Source organism: Coffea arabica, chromosome 4e (genome assembly GCF_036785885.1).
Source record: "Coffea arabica cultivar ET-39 chromosome 4e, Coffea Arabica ET-39 HiFi, whole genome shotgun sequence".
Lineage (NCBI taxonomy): Eukaryota > Viridiplantae > Streptophyta > Magnoliopsida > Gentianales > Rubiaceae > Coffea > Coffea arabica.
In genome coordinates this window covers 13,603,457-13,625,011 of record NC_092317.1, presented here as the reverse complement: position 1 = coordinate 13,625,011, position 21,555 = coordinate 13,603,457, and the positions used below count along the sequence as shown (strand labels likewise).

Sequence of the window (21,555 nt, the reverse complement as noted above, 5' to 3'; positions counted from 1 at the left end):
CCAATTTAAAACAGAAGAAACATAAGTGTAGATGTCATTGTTGAGAATTATGAAATTGTGCGGCCATGTTCCTGTTTGATGAGTTCTAAGAACTGGACAGACTCTTTTTATGTGTTTTGCATTTTCCATCAATGAAATGCTATGGAAATCAATGATGAGTGTGTTTGAATGGAGTATTATTTAAAACTTTATTCAAAATAATTACTGTGATATAATGTATTTCAATACGATGCACATAATTTATCTCCACCGAAGAATTTTCCATCAACATCAGATACATGGAGAATATTTTTTTATAACATATGCCGAATTTCCCCGACTAATCAAAGACTTGGTTGGAAATGTAAGACCTTATCTAACTTTATTTAATAGACTTGAAGTGTCGGCCCCTTAGATTGACTTTGGTTTGTGTTGTACGTTAAAACATTAAAATTACATGGACTTCCTTGGACCGCAAATAAAGAATGGTTTCTTTCTTTCTTTCTTTTTTTAATCTTATTCAAGGAAGCTTACCAGAAAATAAGGGAGAGATTGAAAGGGTTTAAGAGTCTAATATCCATATTAGCTCAAGTCCCATTTGGATTGTAAATTTTTGGAGTTTGTGTGTGTGTGTGTGTATATACACACTGTAATAATGTGATATGTAATGAATAAAATGATTGAAAATATGTCGAGGAAATATTTCAAAAATATTTCATAAAAATTCATAGCCCAAATGGGCTCTTAGATTTTGGACACACAATGTGTTAGGTTTTAGTATGGAAAATCTCTTTTCTAATTGTTCTAGTTGGGGAAGTTAGGTTAGACTTGAGGTCCTTAACTCGCAATTTTCCTGGCTAAAGATCTCATGCTCTCTCATCATGATAAGCACGTGACAAGCTCTACATGACATTTACAAAGTAAATCTAGTGGACTATTTTAATCACATTACAGCCGACTTGTCAAAAGGCATAGGCATTAATGAATTAGGAAACAAGGGAAAAAGGGAAAGCAAAAAACCCCCCAAATATTTTTTTTTAAAAGAAAGGACACGTCAAACTTTTTTCTTCTTGGTTGAACATTTGAGTTTATCTTGTATATATACTGACAATATATATATTATTATCTTTAGATACATGCCACATATATCTAAAAATATGATATTCAAATTCAAATTGGGATTAAATAGCATACATCTAAAGGTGAAAATATATCCTATACAATTTAGAAGGAAAGAGAAGTTTATCCAATTCCAAAGTCAAGAGACACGTTATTGTTGGTAGCAAATTGTCATCTGAGATATTTTTTTTTTTTTTTTTAGGTTGAACGAACTTTACTAGCTAAACCTACCTATAGGAGCACAAGAAACTTTCAATTAGATATAACCTCACGAAGAAGCAAGAACTTGATTCCTTTCAAAAAAAATAAAATGAAATCAATGACTAAGAAGTTCATTCATTTTGTACTCAAAATTATCAACCCTATCTTAGTTGAGTACGTTTGCTCGCAATAATTGGTAAGTGTTTCATAAAGTACTAACATGAAATATGGATACTTTGGCGTGCATGAATTTGCATGCGCCCTGTACTCTAAACTGTGTTTGGTCAATGCATTCAATCGCTAAAAGAAAATCGATAATTACTTTTCACATAAACTTATTGAAATACATATTAAATAGTAAGTTAACTAGCTTTTGCTAAGGGGAAAAGAAAAATCAACTTAGTTTGCAAAGTTAAGTGTATGAATTTGTTTGGATTGTAGATTATTTGTAATAGTTTATTTACTTACATCATCAACATATTTTTCAACTAATTTTTTATTTCATATACATCACATTAAAAAAGTGTTACAATATTTTTTTTGAAAAAATTATTCCAAATAATCTACTATTCAAACACACTCATAAGAGCACAATAAAGGGATTAAAATTGTAATGTTTTGCATCATAAGTCAATTAAAAGATTATTATTCAAGTGTTTGCAAAAATTTAGGACGATTGAAAGATAATGGATAATCTACTTGCAAGTGTTTATCTTTACTTTAGAGTACAAAATTTTGTATTTCTCTAGATTTCTCAAAAAAAATAGAGAATGTATATACTGACAATTAAAGAAATTCTTTAGACAAGCGACTTTAGATACACGATATATAATTTGAATTTTAAATTTTAAATTTTTTTTAACATAATATGTATTTAAACCCAAAATAATTACACAAACAACCTAAGACATATCAGTCAATCGTGTTGTACCTACTTAATTTCTATACTTAAATATTTGATCTACAGAATAGGTTAACAAAAATGCATTTAAAAATCATGCTTTTGCTCTGGTTGATTGTATTGCAGAACTTATGCTAGTTCTTCGATAAATGTAATTTAGAATTCCTTAATAATCAAGACTGGAATGTAGTCCACCGAGGACTCCACTTTAGCTAACCTAATTCCACCACGTCATCAACGCAAATATCCTACATGCCACCCACTATCTTCCTACCCCGTCCTAACTCCTAATTCATAACCATTAAATTACAAATGACATCTTTAGAATTGTTTAAATTACATTGACATCCTTGGAATTTTTCCAATTTTACTTCATGTAGGTTTTTACTGAATTTGGGATAAATCAAACTCAATCCTCTATAATTAGGAGGTAAGTTATTTTTATTAGCACTTTGCGCTCTATGGTTTGTGGATAGGTTTTCTATACAGCAATAGGATATCATAACTTATATGCTCTTGTAAATTAAGTTTTCAATATTGATTTACCTTTTTGTATTTTACCTATTTACCTTTTATTTTTCTCTTTTCTCTCATGCCATTACTTCCTTCTCCTGTTGGTAGTTACATTACTTATGATTAATTTTTCATTTGTTGTAAATTTTTCTTCTATTGTTGTACTTTTTTTTTTATAATTTATACTTTATTTGCGTCAACATTTTTTTCATTGTTGTACTTTTTATTGTGCTAACTCAATAGCTCAAGTTGAGTTGACCGTGATTTTTTTTTTTTTTGTTTTGCCGTGAATGGTATATTATTGTGTAAAGTAATTATCCCTCCTTCCAAACCTTGTTCTTAGTCTTTGGCTTTCATTTCAACGATAGAGAATGTGTTGCTTATATTTCACAACGTAGTTGCTTTTTTAGGCATTTCACAACATAGTTGATTTAGTAATTTGTTTAACCAGATATGATTAAGTTAGAGCTTATACTTAATCGACAATGCCAATAAATTTTAGAAATGAATTCTAAAAAAAAAATGATGAGCTTTGGAAATCACCAATTTTATTGAAATTATTCAATAATAATAGCAAAAGGAGTGAATCATGGAACTACAGCAAATGGTAAAGGAAAAGATGAAACAAATAGTTAACCATATAATAGTCAAGGGCATGAAATTCATTAGGTCACATTCTTATAATAGAATAGTTAACGATTACTCAAAAAATTTATTAATAGAAAAAAGGTTAACCATTAGTCATGGTTCACGAAGTGGTGCAAAAATGAAGCAAGGGGAAATGAACTCATGTCTAATTGAGGGTGATTAGGGATGATATAATTAAGTGTGACCAAGCCACAAGAAACTTCATCTTTATATTTGCTTTACTTTGTATATGGTATCAAGCTCCTTAAGACCAACTCAGAGATTGTACTTGTCTTTTCCATTTTTTATGCACATTATTGTTCCTTAACATGAAAAATTCCTTAAAAATTTTATTTTAATGATTGTGAGCCCAGAAACTTGTTGTCATTAAGATTAGGGAGAGTATAAAAAAAAAAGTGTAGTTTTAAGTATGGAAGAAAATACTTGTAGGCAAAGAAAATTATTAACTGTAGTTATTCTATTTTTGTAATTTATTATACATTTAAAACTCATAATAATGTCTTATTGCAATCCAAGTACAAGCTATGCAAACTAACGTTAAACTATTTATGAATCTAAGAATAAGTGTTTCTTTCAAATCAGACAAACATTGGACATTTTATAGGAAAATGATATTGGTACACCAGAAAAAGCTTCAGATACTTCACCCTTTTTTTTTTTTTTTTACTAAATGAAATGATACAAAAACCTATTAAATATTCTAATACACAAAATCGCCCCTTTATGTATTCACCAATATCTCTCTACTTTGTCTCTTGAATTGACTTAGTTTTTCCTATTATTAGATTAGTTTTAAATTGTGGTACAACTAATAATGAAGGAAATACCTAATTGTGATGATGTGTTGATATGGATTGTTTAATAGTCCTTGACTAAAGTATTATACTTTGTAGTTTGAAGTTAACTTGTTCATTATTTTTTAGTGAATTTTTACGACCTAAACAATGTTAGAGTTTTTTTAAAAAATTTAAAAAATTAAAGACTTTGTAGTTAACAATGTATGTTTTCGTAAAAGTAATGCAAAATAATCATCAAACTATATCTTGAGGATAATTTTAACATTTGAATTGTTAGAGAACCTAGACTATGGGTCTTTATGTCATATTTAACATTATAAGTAATGGTTTGCATATATCCCTACAAAGTATATTATTAATCTCAGAAATGATAGACGATAGGCATTCGAAAAAAATGCCTGTAGCACTCCATCCTCACTAAAGGTTTTTTTTTTTTTTCTTTTTTGGACGAGCGAATATTTTTTGAAATTATTACTTAAAAGTTAGGATTAATCTTTCCTACACTGACAGTGTATACACTATCATCGTTGGATTCATGACATGTGTGCAAAATTTGAATTTCAAATTCAAATTTTGCATAATTATCGTTCATCCAATAGTGATAATGTATACACTGTCAGTGCAGAAAAGATTTATTCAAAAAGTTAACGACGAAGCAAAAATCATGCCTAATGTCACCCAAAACTTGATAGATATGGCAACTTGCATATCTTTATGGTTTTAAAGCAAAATCTAAGAACAACCATGACTTTGGGCGGCAAACTAACATATCAAAAGATCTCATTCGAATAACGTTGGGTCAAGTGCCCACTATGCACACTCATTAAGATGAAATTCAGATGTTAATATTTTAGTTGCAATTCACATGTCAATATTTTGGAAGTATAAAATTAAATAGTGAAAGTATATGAATGTAAGAAAAAGTAATAATTATTAGTTTGTACATTCACACGATAGGTTAAGTGTAATTTAAGTATTTTAACAAGTGTCTCCATTAATTTTTAATCACGAGAAACATTATATGTCAATGCAATTTATACACTAATTACTAGTTTATAAATTCAGTATGTGAATACTACTATTGTTTGGAAAATTTTCTCAGTATTGTATACTAAACACGTTTTCTAACTTTACTTTTATCTTTCCAAGCAATTATTTATTTAATATAAATTACATGATAGAAAAGTATTACGGTGAATGATACGTCAAGATTCTCACAGTAACCTTCAATTAAAATGAACTGATTACTTCAAGGATCAAATACAGTATCCATTCAATTTTAAATTACTGTATATAAAATTCTCTAAACGAGCAGGGTTTAGATTTAGGAAATATGTTTAAAAAAGACAAAAAAATTCAAATATAAATAGAGACAATATAACTCATGAATCTAGACCTAGTCGATCATTCGTATAAAATTTTTTTTTCACACTACCACTCCACTTATTGTTAAGTATTCAATCTCTTGTTTTCCTTTTTTTCTTCTCTCTTTGTGTAAAAGTATTTAAAAGAATTCATCTGAAAAAAAGACTGAAAATCAAGTGTCATCGTATGTTACTTAGAGTAGAATTTTCTCTAAAAAAAAAAAAAGATACGATGCCATCAGTAAAAAAAAGTGAAGTCATTAAAATTAGTCAACGAAATTCTTCAAAAAAAAAAAAAAAGTACATTACTCGACCAAATATCCATTCAATTCTGGGGAAACAAACGGCCGTCAAACTCCCGTCAACCGTCCGTCATCCTCCCCATTAACTTTCTCTTTTGCGCAGCTCCACTGCTCCAGTTGAGTTCAGTTAAGTTCACCATTAACTCTTTCTTTCTCGTTTTCCCACCCAAAAAAAAAAAAAGAAAAAAAATCCAGAAATCTCCGAATTCTTCATCTCTCAAATAGTCCGTATCTCTACGTAGAATTCCCGTATCCCATGCGTATATCAAACGCGTAGTCATATGTTAATCAGCTCTCTTCTGCTTATACGAACTTTTCTTTTGATTCCGGGGAACTGAGTTGACTCACTGAGCAAGAGATTCGCTTCTGGACGGCTCAAATTTGATTTGGGTGGTGAAAAATCAGGAAATGAGAATCGAATCTTTGGCTCAGTCTTGCTAGGGTTTCTGGGTTTTTCGAATGGCGATCAGAGGTGTCGATTTTAAGTGGTAATCTCTTGCTTTTTCTTTTTTCGTTTGTTTATCAGTTCAAATATTGAATTGGGAGTGTAATTTCTCTTGTTTTCTTTTATTATTGGAAATAATTGGGGGTTCTTCTTTGTTGCAGGTATGATGGATTCTTTTTGTCAATGCTAGCTACTAGTATGTATCCTTTCAAGATTCAAGCTGAGAAAGTTAGGGTTAATGGATTCTATTTTTTGTCCTCTTATTTCAGTGTTCATTTCCCGGATGTTTTATTTTTGGATTTCTTTAATAAATAAATTTCTTGCATTTGGGTGAAAATTATGGTTTTGGATTTGTTGCCTTAACTATTTTGATTAGAATAATTGTGGCAATCAATTGGAAGAGATACCATCTCTGTACATACCCGTTGCACATATGGATTGTGGTGAGTATCTTGAAATTTGTTTGTGCTTCTTTGGGTTCAATTGGTTGATGGAAGTAAAAACTGAATTTTGCCCTTTTTTTTCCTCCTCTTTTGGATTAGGCTGACTACACAACTGTATTTGTATTTCGGCTACTGATGTTTGTAGATAATGGCCTTGCTGCTGGAATGGGATTGTAAGGCTTCTTCCATCATTTTTTAATTCAACTTGTACAATCTTTTAATCTTTAGGAATTAAAACTAATGTTCTATTTATCTATTGTTTACAAGGTGTTATTTTTTGTGTAGTGAAATGAACTTCTGTAGTGCAAAATGGACTGTGGTTCAGTTGTGAAAGTAACAAAAAGCAACCATTTTTCAGTTGCATATGAGATGTCGCTGCATTTCTAGTTGAAAGTTTATAAAGAGCTTCGATGAATATTAGTCTTGAAATTGATAAATGAGGTCTCAAGTAAAAGTTTAGCTTGAAGTTGCGCAAGGTTCGGTTGAATTTTTGGTGCAACTATAGCCTAATAGTACTAGTTTGATGGGTGTCTGATGTTGATTGTAGGGATTTTGGTCCACAGCAGAGACATGCTCGTTTCTGTGGAAGAACAGTAGTTCTCTCAATTCTTGCTCTGTTGCTCTATCCCTTTCTCTGGGTCTGGACTATTATTGGGACCCTATGGTTCACCAGTGCCAGAAACTGCGTAAGTTTCTCCCCCTTTTCTTACTGCATCTGATAATTGTACTTTGCCAGCACTGAAAGGTTATAATTTGGAAATACTTTCAGTTGCCAGAAGAAGGCCAGAAATGGGGCTTTCTAATTTGGCTGCTCTTCAGCTACTGCGGACTTGTTTGCATAGCTTGCATGTCAATGGGAAAGGTTAGTTTTGTTTTCTGGAGTCGTCATTACCCATTTTGCCATCCCCACCCCCCCCCCCCCCCAACCCACCAAAAAAAAAAATCATTTGCTTTTACTTTCTCTGTCTTGTTCTTTGTGCTTTTTCCTTTTCTTTTGGCAGCCCAGGAAGGGGGGAGGGATGTTGGAAAGTGCGGAGAGAAAACAGAAATAGATCACTGCTGTTGCCATTTTGCTTGGTGTCTCTTACACAAGTGTCTGCCTTTTGTGGTTTATCTTTCCTTTTCAATGTCACATGCTGATTATCTGAGTTGGACCTTTGTTTGCAGTGGTTGACAAGAAGGCAAGCACATCTATTACGTGCTCAACAGGGCATACCTATTTCAGAATTTGGAGTAAGCACTAAACTAAGCTAAGGACTGTGCTTCAAAATAGTAGACTCATTTTCTCACATACATCACGTCCATGTGTGCTATATGCAAATTTGCAGTTTTACAGATTGATCATGCTTAAGTTCTTTACTCAATCAGTGCGTTCTAAGAAAATATACTGCAGATACTGATATAGAAAGAACTTTCTTAAATTGTAATGCAGATTTAGAATGGCTTGGACAGGTCTTACTTAGGATTATCATGATGGTGGATTTCTGATGCTCGTACTAGTTGTCTCAATTGATTGCTATCTTAAAAGTTAGACCTAGTTATCAAAAGCGAAAAACATAAAAGAGAAAAGTGAAAAGATTTATTTTTCTAATAGTCTTTGACAACAATTGCTGTGTTTTTGGTTCTATTATCACTTGTTGTGCAGGATTCATCTCCTCTTTGAAAAGAACTTGTTGAAAAATGCTTAAAATTTCAGGTTTTGGTTGACATGATCCGGGTGCCAGATTGGGCTTTTGAAGCAGCTGGCCAAGAAATGCGGGGAATGGGCCAAGATGCTGCTGCATATCAACCTGGACTTTACTTGACTCCTGCTCAGGTAAGAATTGATTTACCTTAGTTTTTGAGTTTATGCTATCTTGATTTTCTGGTCTAGATATCTTGCAAGTTTAGTGCATGTTGGCATATCTCTGGTAGCATTTAATCTATTAGTGCTGCACTTTTTGTTGCTCTGAATATTGAAACATAGTGTTATTAATAATAATTGGTCCATGAACTAACTTTAAGCTATGGATGAAACATTATCTGTGGATTTTATGTAGCCGTCTCATTAGTGTCAAATTGTTTTTTATCTGAATAGCATAGGTTTTACAGTGAAGAACTTTCCAGAGTTTGACATGCTTACTGTTGGCCGAAGACATGCTGTTTCCTCTATATATTCTTTAAGCCTGTTAATTCTCTGTCCTGGCCTGATTGTTAAGAATTTCATACTCCTCTTATTACATTTTTTTTATGTGTTTCTATGTTTGGGTGGTTAGAGAGAAGCTGTTGAGGCACTCATTCAGGAACTCCCAAAGTTCAGGTTGAAGGCTGTTCCAGCTGATTGCAGTGAGTGCCCTATTTGTCTAGAAGAGTTCCATGTCGGCAATGAGGTAATTTTGTTTGCTTCAGTCACTATAGTTTTAAGTTGTTAGCTTATTGAAAGATGATTATAAGTCAAGTTTTCCCAATCTCTTCTCCCTTGCAAACACAAATAAGTGATGCTATTATTATGCCAATATAGGGATTGAACATCTTTCGTATTTTTTGTGTGTTAAAAAAGATTTTTCCATGTGTATGGTTATCATGGTCCATCAGAGCTTCAAGTATACTGCCTCTGGGCTCTAGAAAATATTTAAATACTTTGTTCAGGCTTAAGAATATGGTCGATTGGCACGAGAATTTGGGAGAAGCTTATTCAACTATTGAATGTAGATAATATGTGTACTTGGAGTTGATAATCCCTGTTCATTCTCTCTCCTAACAAAAAAGAAAGGGCATCTTGCACTTGCGTACTACTTTTAGGATAGAATGAGGCGCCAAGGGCAAAAAGTAAAAGTTAATTTCAGGATTAAGGTTTATGTCATAGTTCCCTTGGTATTTTGCAGGTTAGAGGCCTTCCATGTGCTCACAACTTTCATGTAGAATGCATTGATGAATGGCTTCGGCTTAATGTTAAATGCCCTAGATGTCGTTGCTCCGTTTTTCCAAACCTTGACCTTAGTGCACTATCCAACATTCGTGCTGATTCAGAACGATCATCTTCTCATGTTGTGACAACCACCCCGTATGTAAGAACTCAACCATCTAGCCAGAGATATCTGCTGAGATTACAAGGGCTTCTCCGTCCAATTCGCACAGAAAATGCAGAACCTGTCGCTGAGGCAGATATTGCTCTGGACACTGCTGAAAATGGAAGAATGGCTGTTGCAACTCAAGGCCAAGCAGATTCAGAGCGTGTAGAAGTGCTGGTTGAACACTCCTCCCATCAGCAATAACCAGAGTTCGCTTTAAACACTCTAACCCCCTCATGGGATTGGACTTGGAGAAGCTAATTTGATTTTTGCCCACCAATAGCTATTGCCCAAGTTCATAACTTTCCCCTACCATATGAAAAGAATTCATTGATTAATTTGCTAATGTTGAGAAGCACACATATTTTCGTTCAAGTAATGGCATTCGTCTTGATATTTAGAAGCTGTAGATTGGTGTGTCATCTCATGTGTGTTGTCTTTTTTGCTCCTCTACTTGCTTTTTGGACAAAATTAAAAAGATACAAGGGAACTTGTGCAATTGCAAATATTAGCCTTCCTTTATGATGCCAAAGTTCCACCGGTGATGCAGCTCTCACGAATGAGCTGTAGAGGGTGCAACAATTAAATGTCTTTGCTGTTGCATGAAAGGCAAAGAGCCCTACGCGTCTCATGTATCAAGACAATTTTCTGATTCTGTGATTCTTACCTTCTGTGTTCTGACGTTATTTGTCCCTGTCGTGGCATCCAAATCCTTGATGGGGTTGACCTGTAAGAAAAGTGCAGGGCCTACGGGCTTTTGGTGGTTAGATTCTTGTGGATATTCCATCCGTCATCCGTTTCCCTTGTCAAGTGGAGGATGATATCGACTTTAAGTGGGCCTTTCCTGAAAAGGCTGGTGATCACATAATTGGACATTCAGTATTCAAAAGAAAGAAAATTTAAAAAAGCCACCACTGAATTAAATGCATGTTGGAGTTAAAAAAAAATTAAACGCATGTTGGAACACTTCTGGAAAGTTCAACTGAGAATCAATAATGATTCTTGTTCAAGTTTAGTACCAAAATTACGCAGTTTTGGTAATTGTTTTACTAATACATTTGAGAGCAAATGGTGCATAATATAATGAAACTATTACCTTTTATTATTTTTTGTCTTTCATCACTTGACCTTTTTCTTAACAAAAATTATCACTTAACTTTTTTCCCTTGGCAAAAAAATATTAGCATTACTTAACCTTTTTCTTAGCCAAAAATGTCATCCAATTATTAAAAATGCAATTTCTTGGTCATTCTATTCCATTTAGGTGTTAAACGTTACTGGAAAACCACATACGTGATCTGTACAAAGGGTTCCAGGGACTATTAAATTAAATTTTTTTTTTTTGAGCATAAGCTGCTGGAGAGTTGACATGACAAATGAAAGAACTTGTCGCGGCCTAACGGTCCTAGAAATTTAATTCTCAATTGGCACCCTACGATTTCCACATTACAGAGAAGAATAAGAGAAGGATGTTAGATAGAATTTGGAGAAATTGAAACTTAACCCTCAAGCAAAATCAAGAAGCCCAATTATACTTCCTGTATTAGCTATATAGTCCCTTGGTTCCTACCATTCGGCCGGAAGCCAATCAATACTTGTCACGTAAATAACTAATTGTTTGAGCTATGTACTATCAATGGATACACGAGCAAGTGTAAGTGCGTGTCCCCTATTCTTTATCAATCATTTGTTGCTGGACAATTTCCAACAATTTTAGTAATAAAATTACTATTTTATATATAAAAAAAGTGTAAATGCATGTCCCCTAATTCGATTTCAAACTTGAAATTCTGTTTTTGCATAGGTCGCATACATCTGTAGTTACTAGTGTAAAAAATTCAAAAAATTCTCTACACCGATAGTACATAAAAATTTAATCATATTAAATTTATCCTTATGGACAGTTATTCCAAATACCCCAATCTACTTTCTATTTGTTTTATTTACTTAGGGTTCATTTGGTCCACAAACTAAATGAGATAGGATGAGTCAACCTCGAATTATTAATCCTGGGTTGAGTCATTCTTGGATTAACAATCCAAATCATCTAGTGTTTGGTTGATTTTAGCTTGGATAGGATATATTGGAAAATAATCCTATCTTGTGTTTGATTGGAGATTGGATAAGACGGGATTACTATTTCAATGACTAAAATACCCCTTAATTTGTAGGATCGTTTTAGTCAAATAATTTAATAATTTATAAACTTTATTAAAATAAAATAATTTGAAACTTTAGAATATAAAGTAAATCAACGGCTTTCAAATATAAAAATTTACATTCACTCAAACTCAATCCATTCGGACCCTTAAAAATAGGTTCTAATCTAGTTTTTGAATCTAAATTTTAAATTTAAGTAAATAAAGGACTGAGTTTTGACTAAGTTAGGGTTAAATTGAATAAAATGCATCCCAACCCCGTCCTATTGCCATCCTTAATTCCACCACACCCCAACCCCCTCCGCCCTCGCTTCCGTCGGCCACTTGGTATCAGTAGTGCTCAAGACTCCTCCATTCTTTTTCCCTTTCTTTTTTTGATAAATATAAATGTCAATTTTCATTAATTCAAGATAAGGTCCACATTGAGGGCAGAATACACAAATGAAGGAGAAGCATTTAAGCCACTGAGATAACCTAGTACTGTTACAAGATCTAGAGCCCAATTCACTGTTATTGTCATACAGCAAAGTCATTTAGCGAAAATTTTTGTGAGAACGTAAGAGTCTTATATGATATGATTCCCATCAAAGAACCCAACACGTAGAACCAAATATGTAAGTCAAGAATCTAATTTTGATCCAACAATTTAATCTATTAAGTTTCGGGATCTTACTTATATATTGACCACTCTTTCTCCATCTTTCGAATCAATGCGGAACATTATTATTTACTCATGAATCTAACAAATCTCCCTCTTTTATGAGTAACCCTTCACATTAAACCCATAACAAATCTCTCCCTTTTATAAGTAACCCCTCACATTAAACCCAAGATTAAACCCAAGTTTACAAGCTCTTCTTCAAGTCTACTAAATTCTTTGATACTTTGGTTCACCATCCAAACTGCATTCTCGACTCCTGCCAACCTCAAATTTCTTGACACTTTGGTTCACCATTGGTCCACCATCTAAACTGGATTCTAGATGCTTCCCATAACAAATCTCCCCCTTTTATACACTTTGGTTTGCCATCCAAACTGGATTTTAAACTCCTGCCAACCCAAAATTCCTTGACACTTTGATTCACCAAAGTCCACCATCCAAACTGGATTCTAGACCCCTCCCATAACAAATCTCCCCCTTTTATAAGTAACCCCTTACATTAAACTCAAGATTATACTCAAATTTATAAGCTCTTCTTCAAGTCTACTAAATTTCTTGACACTTTGGTTCACCATTCAAACTGGATTCTATATCCCTGCTAACCCTGCCAAACTCATGGCGCCAAATTCCTTGACACTTTGGTTTACCATCAAGAAGAGAAAACCAAATTGCTTGACACTTTGGTTCACCATCCAAATTGGATTCTAGACTTTTGCCAACCTCAAATTCCTTAATACTTTGATCCACCATCCAAATTGGATTCTAGACCCTTGCTAACCCTGCCAAACTCATGGCGCACCTGATGCAACATAAGCCAAATTCTTTGACACTTTGGTCCAGTTTCGCAACCTGAAACTCTGATGCCATTTGTTAGGAAGAAATATCTCGAGAGAACCCATGAAACTCTGATGCCACTTGTTAGGGAGAAATATCTCGAGAAAGTCTATCAAATAGTCTAATATATAAGTCAGGAACCCAACTCTGACCCAAAAGTTTAAACTATTAGGTCTCGAACCTTTACTTACATATTAACCGCTCTTTCTCTATCTCTCGAATTAATATGGGACATAATCCTTTACTCATGAGGCTAACGATTTATGTTATCATACATTTTGCTTTAATTTTTCTCTTATAGTTGGGGAAAACTTTTGTAAAGGGTTGCATAAGTATCTGGTTCAATTTCTAGTTTCTACTAGACATTAAGAGCGTATTTTGTTGCACTTTCTAATGATTTGTTTCTTAAAATGTCTGAACGAATGATTATAACTCTAATAGTTCGAGACTTCGAGTAGGGGTGACAATCGAGTCAAAAATGGGTTGATGGGTCGGGTTGAGACTCGAGTATAACAGGAAACCCGCTGACTCGAACATGACCTGTCAACCCAAAAAGGGTCAGGATACTTGACCGGAACTCGAAAATTTCGGGTTGGCGGGTCGACCCGAATGACCTAAAATATAATTTTAATTTATTAATTTACCACTGTAATTTCTAATAGAACCAATTTCGCACAAGACTAATTACATAATCAAATAATAAAAATTTCAATAAAATAATCTCAAATCAGATCTAAAATAAATTAAAACACCATAAAAGTGTTTTATGTCAAACCAAATCTAAAATAAATTAAAACAATATAAATGTTAAAAATAATGTAATACATTATTTTTCCAAACATAATAATTTCAATTTCACACAAGTTAAATAAATTCATTTAAGATTAAGTGGTTAATGCCTTTGGAAAAAAAGAATAACTTAGTTTAGTTAGATAAAATATTTTTTATATTTATTAAGTTATTTTTAATTCATAAATGGGTTATCGGGTCACCCACGGGTTGACCTATTTTCTTTTTGGGTTCATTAGGTTCGACCTGATTCTGACTCAAACCCGCGAAACTTCAACTCAAACATATTAATTTTGTATTAGGTTCGTGTCGTGTTTTCAGGTCGTGTCAGAAATTGCCACCCCTAACTTTGAGTAGTAGAGAGTTGGGAAGAATTTATATGTGTCTATACATTTAATACAAGGTCTGGACCAATCACTTCTCGAGTATATGATCCAATGTAGAAACCGGTACAATAGACGTAGATGCCAATATTTGATGTAAACATTAATACAATAAGATTCATAGACACAACAAGTTATTGATACCATTGCACTGTGCAATCACAATAGTGAGCGCAGAATATCTGAATCCGTTTCCATCCACCACTGGGTGATGAGAAATAAATTTTTCGTTTCTTAAGCCACGGACCAAAGTCAGCCAAGTCAACCGATGAAATCCACGAGACGAAGAAAAAGAGCATCCATTTCCTCCTCTTCACCTTCCATCATAGAGTAGGAATGACAATAGGCTAATGGGGCAGAGGTTGGGATGGAGGGGAATTTTTTCCCTCCATATAAAAACGGGGCTGGGGCGGCCGCCATCGGCTAAAAATAAAAAAATAAAAAAATATGCATATAATTATATATAATATTTAATTTAATTAGTGACAAATTTTTGATAATAATATTATTAGTTATATATATTATATAATATATATTAGTATATATAATATAATTGATATTATCAATTATACTAGTAATTATATATATTTATTAATAGAAATTATTAATTAGTTATATTAAATTTACTAATATATTTATACTAAATTTACTAATTACACTTCGTACAATAATATTTTTTTTCAAAAAAAAAAATACAAGTACAATAATAAATTAGTGATTGTATTTGTGTTAAATGTGAAAACTTGACCACTTTAGTTGTATTTATTTCATCATGTTAAATTATATTCAAACAACTTTTGTTTGATTATTTTTATGAGTTTTAATTGTGAAATTATAATGAATAATAATTTAGTGATGTATTGATATTTTAGTACTTAAGAATTTGCTAAAATTTTAATAATAATAAAATTATATTAAAAAAATTATTATTAGCCTCGGGGCGGGAGCGAGGGTAATTAGTAGGCAGTGAGGCGGACCCCCCCCCCTCCCCTCCCCGGCGGGCGGTTGCCATCCTTAGTTATATAGACTAGTAGTTTCTGATATGGTACTAGTAATTCAGTTGTATATACGAGTATGTAATGGAATCAGAATATCAGAGTTTGATTATGTCGTACTAATGATTATAACATTAATGATACTCGAAAAATTGTGTACCTTAGTAGTAAACTATTGATGAAGAATGTCAGCAGTGTACGACAATTGGGAAAGGCTAGTCAGCGCCACTATTCGCAGAGAGGAGCTCCGGCTAAGTGCTCTTAGGACCCCAAGTGATGTTTCTTCAGCATCATTATCATCATCTTCCTCCTTTAACTTCGCTTCCTCTTCTACCAAAGTTTCGTCTTTCAACAATTCCTCCAGATTACCAGCAGTTGGGAAATCTTTTACTCATGATCAAATCCTCCTAGCCACCGATTACTTCAGTAAATCGAATTTCATCAAGCATGGCCGCTCTGGGGATCTCTTTTATGGTGTTTTAGAAGGTGGGCTTCAGGTGGTTGTTAAAAAGGTTGATCTGTCAGTGTCTTCATACTTGGTAAATGAATTGGAAATTCTTGGCAAGGTTTCTCATTCTAGATTTGTTCCTTTTCTGGGGCATTGCTTTGAGAATGGGAATAACACGTTTCTGGTTTACAAATACATGCTTAACAAGGACTTGTCCAGTTGTTTGAGTTATAGGGGAATTGCCCCGGATGGCATTAAAGTTGACTGTCAAAAATCGACATCATTAAGTTGGGCTACGAGGTTGAAGATTGCGACTGGAGCTGCAAAGGGTTTGTGTTATCTGCATCATGAATGTGTCCCACCCCTTGTTCATAGGTAAACCCAAGAATCTTGCTTGTTGGCATATTCATTTTCCTAGGCATAGAGCCTTACCTCCTGATATAATTGAAATGTAAATTTGACGTACATAAAATGTTGAAGGTTCTAACTCGCCCCTACTATCTCAGCATACTTCACCTCATGATAAAGTGATGGCTCTTGAGTTTTGGTTCTGGAATCTTTTTGTGAATGATTCATATGATAGTGTTTGAGCAGTGCTTTTCCTTTTTCTTTTCATTCCTTTTTTCCTTATGTGTCATTTTGACCTCTTGAACATTCCATGATGGGCTTCACCTGTCAATTGGCATGATTTTGGTATAATCGTTACAGAAATGTTGAAGCTCGCAGCATACTAATTGATGAAAACTTTGAAGCACGGATAGGGAGGCTTGCTGATGTCTGTACCGAGAAAAAAGAGAGACATCAGAACAGGATTTCAAGGTTATTATGGTTGCCAAAGTAAGTATTTTGTGCCATGGTGATACTTCTAAGTTTTTGGTGTTCTCGTGAGACTTCCTAGTCAATTCTATTCCCATAAAATGCCTGCTGGTAAATAATCTGCAATATCATGGCCATGTTTTAAACTTCTGAAGAGTAAAATCACAAAATCAAGTGGATCCTTGGAATGAAAATGTTTACAGTATAAGAAGCTTTTCATCAATGTTATAGTTCTAATTGAGGAAACTTTGGGCTTTTATTACAAGAATCAGAGGATTCACTTGCAGTGGCTGAAGGCTTGACATTGTAATGTGTCTCTTTGAACTCATAAAAGAAATAATAGCATGCACATAACTTCTGAACCAGGGGTTCTCTTAGTGATTGACGTATTTAATCTGAAAGAAGCTAAAGGTGTTACTTTACTAGCACTAGATTCTCTTATAATTATCATTTATACCCAATGTATCAAATCTATAGAGTTGTAATTATAATTCATACCCAATGTGACTTATTTGAGTTTTGTGGCTATTCTTTTCTCTTTAGATTCAGGGCTTCGGAAGGAGGCACTGCAGGTATGTAAAATTTATTGCAGTATAGTTTGTTTGTTCTTTTTATTTTTTGCTCTCACTATCGAAAAATGGTAATTAGCCTCTGATTTTCGATTCAATCTGACATCTTACAAACTATAATTCAGAAGGGAAGCAGAATAGAAAACTGGTGGACCATAAATTTAAATGGTGAACAGCTGCTTGAAATTTGAACTGCAAGAAAAAAGAATAGTGGAAATAGCAAAAAAGTTCAAAACTTTGAGAGTTTGGGTGTCCTTAAAGCAGCACTATCATCAGTTAGCTTTGTTATTTTTTTGCGAAAAATTCTTCATCTGCTTATGCCCAGCTACATGTTTGATAAGAAATGGCTTTTAAAGGTTAAACAAGATTACTAAAAGCATATGCTTGACCGTACCTTTGTCTTAATCTTCTCATAAATGACCAGGTTCATCCAATGCAATGTGTGCCTATGACATTTATTGCTTTGGAAAGGTATTGCTTGAACTAGTCACAGGTCATCCAGGTTTTGATGATCACAATGTTTCAAGCATCAATGGTTGGATGGATAAAGTCCTGTGTTACATCAATACTTATGATAAAGAACTCTTTGTGAACATTGTTGATCCATCTTTAGTGGTGGATCAGGATCTCTTGACTGAAGTGTGGGCAGCTGCTGTTGTTGCAAAGGCCTGTCTAAATCCACAGCACTCTAAGCGACCTCAAATGCTACACATAGTTGAGGCTTTAAAAGATCCTAAGTCGGTAAGGTTCTCTACTTATGTAAGATCGTGGCTTGATGGTCAACTTGGCACATCAGAAAAGACGAGAGTAACTGAGGGAATGACTGGAGTAGGTAGGTGCCATAATATTAGAGCCTGAGCTCCAGTTTCTTTTCTGAGCAAGCCTTAATTTGTTTATATTCCTGCTACTTTCTGCTTGGACAATTGAAACTTGTTAGTTCAGACTGGAATCTATTAGGCTGTTCTATTTTTGCACAAATATATTTGTATTAATTACCCTTATGTTCACTGAAATTCTTTCAGCAGAATAGTTCAAAATTTTAACCAACAGTAGGCAAATTTTCCACAATACCTATCCCAGCATTTTAACACGGTTCCTTTGTCAATTTTTTTTTTATCTTTGGTACAATTATTTTTGTGAAACAATTGGTTTTTGTTTATTTTAATTTCCTTTTTTATACCTTCCATTTCAAGAGCTACCATTGGTGTGGTGATACTTTGAAACTACCTTAACTTCTTTTAACTTCTTTGAGTCACATTTACATGATAAAACTGTTCCACTTGCCCCCCAAGTTTTTTATGTGTAAAATCATTAGACCGGGACAAAGGACAATTATAAGTGCATTTTGGCCAGGTACATCACAGGCAAACACCAATGCTGCATTTTCAATTGGGGATAGCAAAAGTGAGGAGGTTTATCCAATTGGGGATATCAGCGACCTCCCTAACTTGAGAATTTACACTTACGCAGAACTCTTAGCTGCAACTAAAAGTTTCAGAAGTGATAGAGTGCTGGGAGAAGGTTGGTTTGGAAGAGTATACAAAGGTTGGATTCATGATAAGTCCACATCAAAGGGCGGCAGTCAATCACCTGTTGCAATTAAAAAATGGAATCCTGAAAGTCTTCAAGGAATTGAGCAGTGCACGGTAATTCAAACTAAGCTTGTAACTGACTGAAGATATACAGTCATTTTGGATTTAATTGGTATCAGCTTTTTTCTTCCTTCATGCACATTGTTCATCTTAGCTGAATCAATTATGTTGGCACATAAAAGACTGGAACATAAAAGGGTGGAACAAAGCTTTCCTTTTTGTAGTGCCATCTCTCTTGAAATAATTCATTACTGACCTTTCTTTAGGCATATCATCTCCCTGACAAAGAAAAAAGAAGAAGAAAAAGGTCCAGTTGTTCATCTAAAGCTGTTTTTTATTATCAACAAAATTGCTTGCGTCAACTTCCAAAAAGGAATCTTTCATGTTGATGACTTGATAGATCATACTAACAATATACAAGAAGAGTCAAATGCATTAGACCTACTTAGAATTTGGCCCAAATTATGCTATATCTGGTGTTGCCAGTCACAGTTGTCATGGACATGTATTCACAGAATGGACAAAAAAAAAAGTTTCCCTTGCATGGTTCTCTTTCCACTGCCCAATGGGTAGTGGCATGTACAGAACAGCTAGTGAATTTAGATCTAGCAGTTTAAAATACAACACTATTAGATGAAGGGAAGGAAATTAAGTATGAAGACTGAATATTCAAAACTTCCATGATTAAGGTCAAATAAGAAGGTGCAAGGTTGCACAACAATTTACATTAATAGAACCTGAATGTTAGTGGATTGGCTTATGAGTTTTTTACTGAAGAAAGTGTTTGTTATATCTTCTACATTTTCCACTTAAAAGAGGAAAGGAGAAAGGTGGTTGACGTTGTTAAATATGTATGTCAATTCCTCGTGATTTATGAATAGATACAATTCACCTTGTGTGTTGATGTCAAACATTTCCTGAGTTGCTTCAAAAGGTTCTTTATATTTCTTTATGCAGTCCGAGATATGGATGCTTGGAAAGCTTTCTCATCCTAACCTTATTAAGCTCCATGGTTACTGCTGGCATAATGGAGCATTGTTTGCTGTTTTTGAGTATATGCAAAAGGGCAGCTTTAAGAATCACCTCTTTGGAAGTGAGAGTTTTACTATCCTAACAGTATTTGCAAACAGCTTTGCATCATCTAAGGTATTGATCTACCATGCAGTAATTTGTGTCGTGGTGTTTTTTATATTTTTAGGGGGCTCTTCTATTCAGCCACTTCAATGGGATGTAAGGTTTAAGATCTTAATTGGAGCTGGTCGTGCTCTGGCATTTTTTCATGCATTAAAGAAACCAGTTATCTACAGAGATTTCAAGGCATCGTCCATATTACTTGATGGTGTAAGTTAGATCGATATACCTCATTAATACTCATATTTTTTTTATTAATCCAAGTTTATTGGATGCAAAATTTTCTTGATTTGTCTGCTAAAGCTAAAATTTCTTTCTTAGACTCCATATGCTTGCTGTAAAAATTTTACTTACATACCAATTTAGGTTATGAATAATGCTGTTTTGAGATTGAACCATGGGAAGCTTCATTGCTTTTAACATTGATCAAAACATTCTGTTTTCAGTCTTACAATGCCAAACTATCAGATTTTGGCTTGGCAGAGATGGGTCCTTCGGATAGTCAATCACATGTGTCGACACATGTTATGGGGACCTATGGCTATGCTGCTCCCGAGTATATAGCAACAGGTAATCATTCATAGATCTTTTAAGCTTCTTGCTTGTTATCATGGCAGTAGTAGAAGCTAAAGTTTTGATTAGTTTGGCTTAAATCAAGTCTGAGCCAGATGCCAATCGAAAGGTCAAGAGTCATAATGACGTGGAATTCTTATGTAACAGGACACTTGTATGTGAAGAGCGATGTGTATGGTTTTGGTGTTGTATTGGCCGAAGTGCTAACAGGTTTAAGGGCTCTGGACGTTAATCGTCAGCAGGGGAAACACAACTTGGTTGATTGGATCAAGCCTCATTTATCGGACAAAAGAAAGATAACGAGCATAATGGATTCTCGGTTGGAAGGCAAATACCCAATAAAAGCTGCTGTGGACGTGGCTCAGCTTACTCTAAGGTGTCTTGCTTCTAATCCTGAAGCAAGACCATCAATGAAAGAAGTTGTGGATGCACTAGAACACATTGCATCCGCTAAATGATGAGCCAAAGGAACCAGGGACGATTTCGACGTGCCAGATAGTTCATGGAACCAAGGCATGAAGGGCATCCACCCTGTCTCCCACAACATATAATGCCCTAATCTTGCTTTCTCAATGAACAGATCCTTTCACACATTTTTCCTACTTAATACGGCTGTTTGTTGTTTCTTCCACATTTTCGCATCTTTGAAACTGTATAGAGTTTGTCTTTGTAGTAGCATAATTACTGGAAGGAGGACTTGGGGGCTGATGTCTCATCATAAATTGTTATTGAAAATGAGTCACTTGTGCCCAAGTTTCTGCAAAATACACATCACATTCTGGTGGGATATTGAGAAGATTTCAACTGTTGATTGGTTATTGCACATTTAACCCCTTCTGTTAA

General features: G+C 34.1%; 2 protein-coding genes across 6 annotated transcripts; both read left to right on the top strand.

Moving 5' to 3' along the window:
- Nucleotides 1-5,944: 5,944 nt before the first annotated feature.
- Nucleotides 5,945-10,171, top strand: LOC113742704 (E3 ubiquitin-protein ligase SIS3). Of its 2 annotated transcripts, XM_027270620.2 has the most exons (10): nucleotides 5,945-6,312; nucleotides 6,431-6,469; nucleotides 6,646-6,712; nucleotides 6,812-6,885; nucleotides 7,260-7,398; nucleotides 7,482-7,574; nucleotides 7,880-7,945; nucleotides 8,409-8,528; nucleotides 8,968-9,081; nucleotides 9,577-10,171. In XM_027270620.2, exons 1-10 carry the CDS (start codon nucleotides 6,284-6,286, stop codon nucleotides 9,964-9,966), a joined length of 1,131 nt encoding a protein of 376 aa, XP_027126421.1. In that variant the 5' UTR covers nucleotides 5,945-6,283; the 3' UTR covers nucleotides 9,967-10,171. The 2 variants fall into 2 exon arrangements, with proteins under 2 accessions (XP_027126421.1, XP_071903800.1); XM_072047699.1 differs by lacking the exons at nucleotides 5,945-6,312; nucleotides 6,431-6,469; nucleotides 6,646-6,712; nucleotides 6,812-6,885 and adding an exon at nucleotides 7,015-7,153.
- Nucleotides 10,172-15,528: 5,357 nt separating this feature from the next.
- Nucleotides 15,529-21,555, top strand: LOC113742580 (uncharacterized). Of its 4 annotated transcripts, none has more exons than XM_072047695.1 (9): nucleotides 15,529-16,406; nucleotides 16,740-16,868; nucleotides 17,391-17,419; nucleotides 17,841-18,248; nucleotides 18,770-19,062; nucleotides 19,966-20,101; nucleotides 20,207-20,349; nucleotides 20,586-20,709; nucleotides 20,860-21,555. In XM_072047695.1, the coding sequence occupies exons 1-9, from the start codon at nucleotides 15,769-15,771 to the stop codon at nucleotides 21,168-21,170; spliced, it is 2,211 nt and encodes a 736-aa protein (XP_071903796.1). In that variant the 5' UTR covers nucleotides 15,529-15,768; the 3' UTR covers nucleotides 21,171-21,555. The 4 variants fall into 4 exon arrangements, with proteins under 4 accessions (XP_071903796.1, XP_071903797.1, XP_071903798.1 ...); XM_072047696.1 differs by having other exon boundaries at nucleotides 15,552-16,406; nucleotides 17,910-18,248; XM_072047697.1 differs by lacking the exon at nucleotides 20,207-20,349 and having other exon boundaries at nucleotides 15,566-16,406; nucleotides 19,966-20,154.

Excerpts from the sequence above, each read along its gene's own strand:
- LOC113742704 (XM_027270620.2), top strand. The coding sequence starts at position 6,284 with ATGGCGATCAGAGGTGTCGATTTTAAGTG. Across the intron at positions 7,575-7,879 it reads CTTGCATGTCAATGGGAAAG|TGGTTGACAAGAAGGCAAGC; the intron begins GTTAGTTTTGTT and ends CTTTGTTTGCAG. Across the intron at positions 8,529-8,967 it reads TTTACTTGACTCCTGCTCAG|AGAGAAGCTGTTGAGGCACT; the intron begins GTAAGAATTGAT and ends TTGGGTGGTTAG.
- LOC113742580 (XM_072047695.1), top strand. The coding sequence starts at position 15,769 with ATGTCAGCAGTGTACGACAATTGGGAAAGGCTAGTCAGCGCCACTATT. Across the intron at positions 16,869-17,390 it reads AGGTTATTATGGTTGCCAAA|ATTCAGGGCTTCGGAAGGAG; the intron begins GTAAGTATTTTG and ends TTTTCTCTTTAG. Across the intron at positions 20,350-20,585 it reads CGTCCATATTACTTGATGGT|TCTTACAATGCCAAACTATC; the intron begins GTAAGTTAGATC and ends TTCTGTTTTCAG.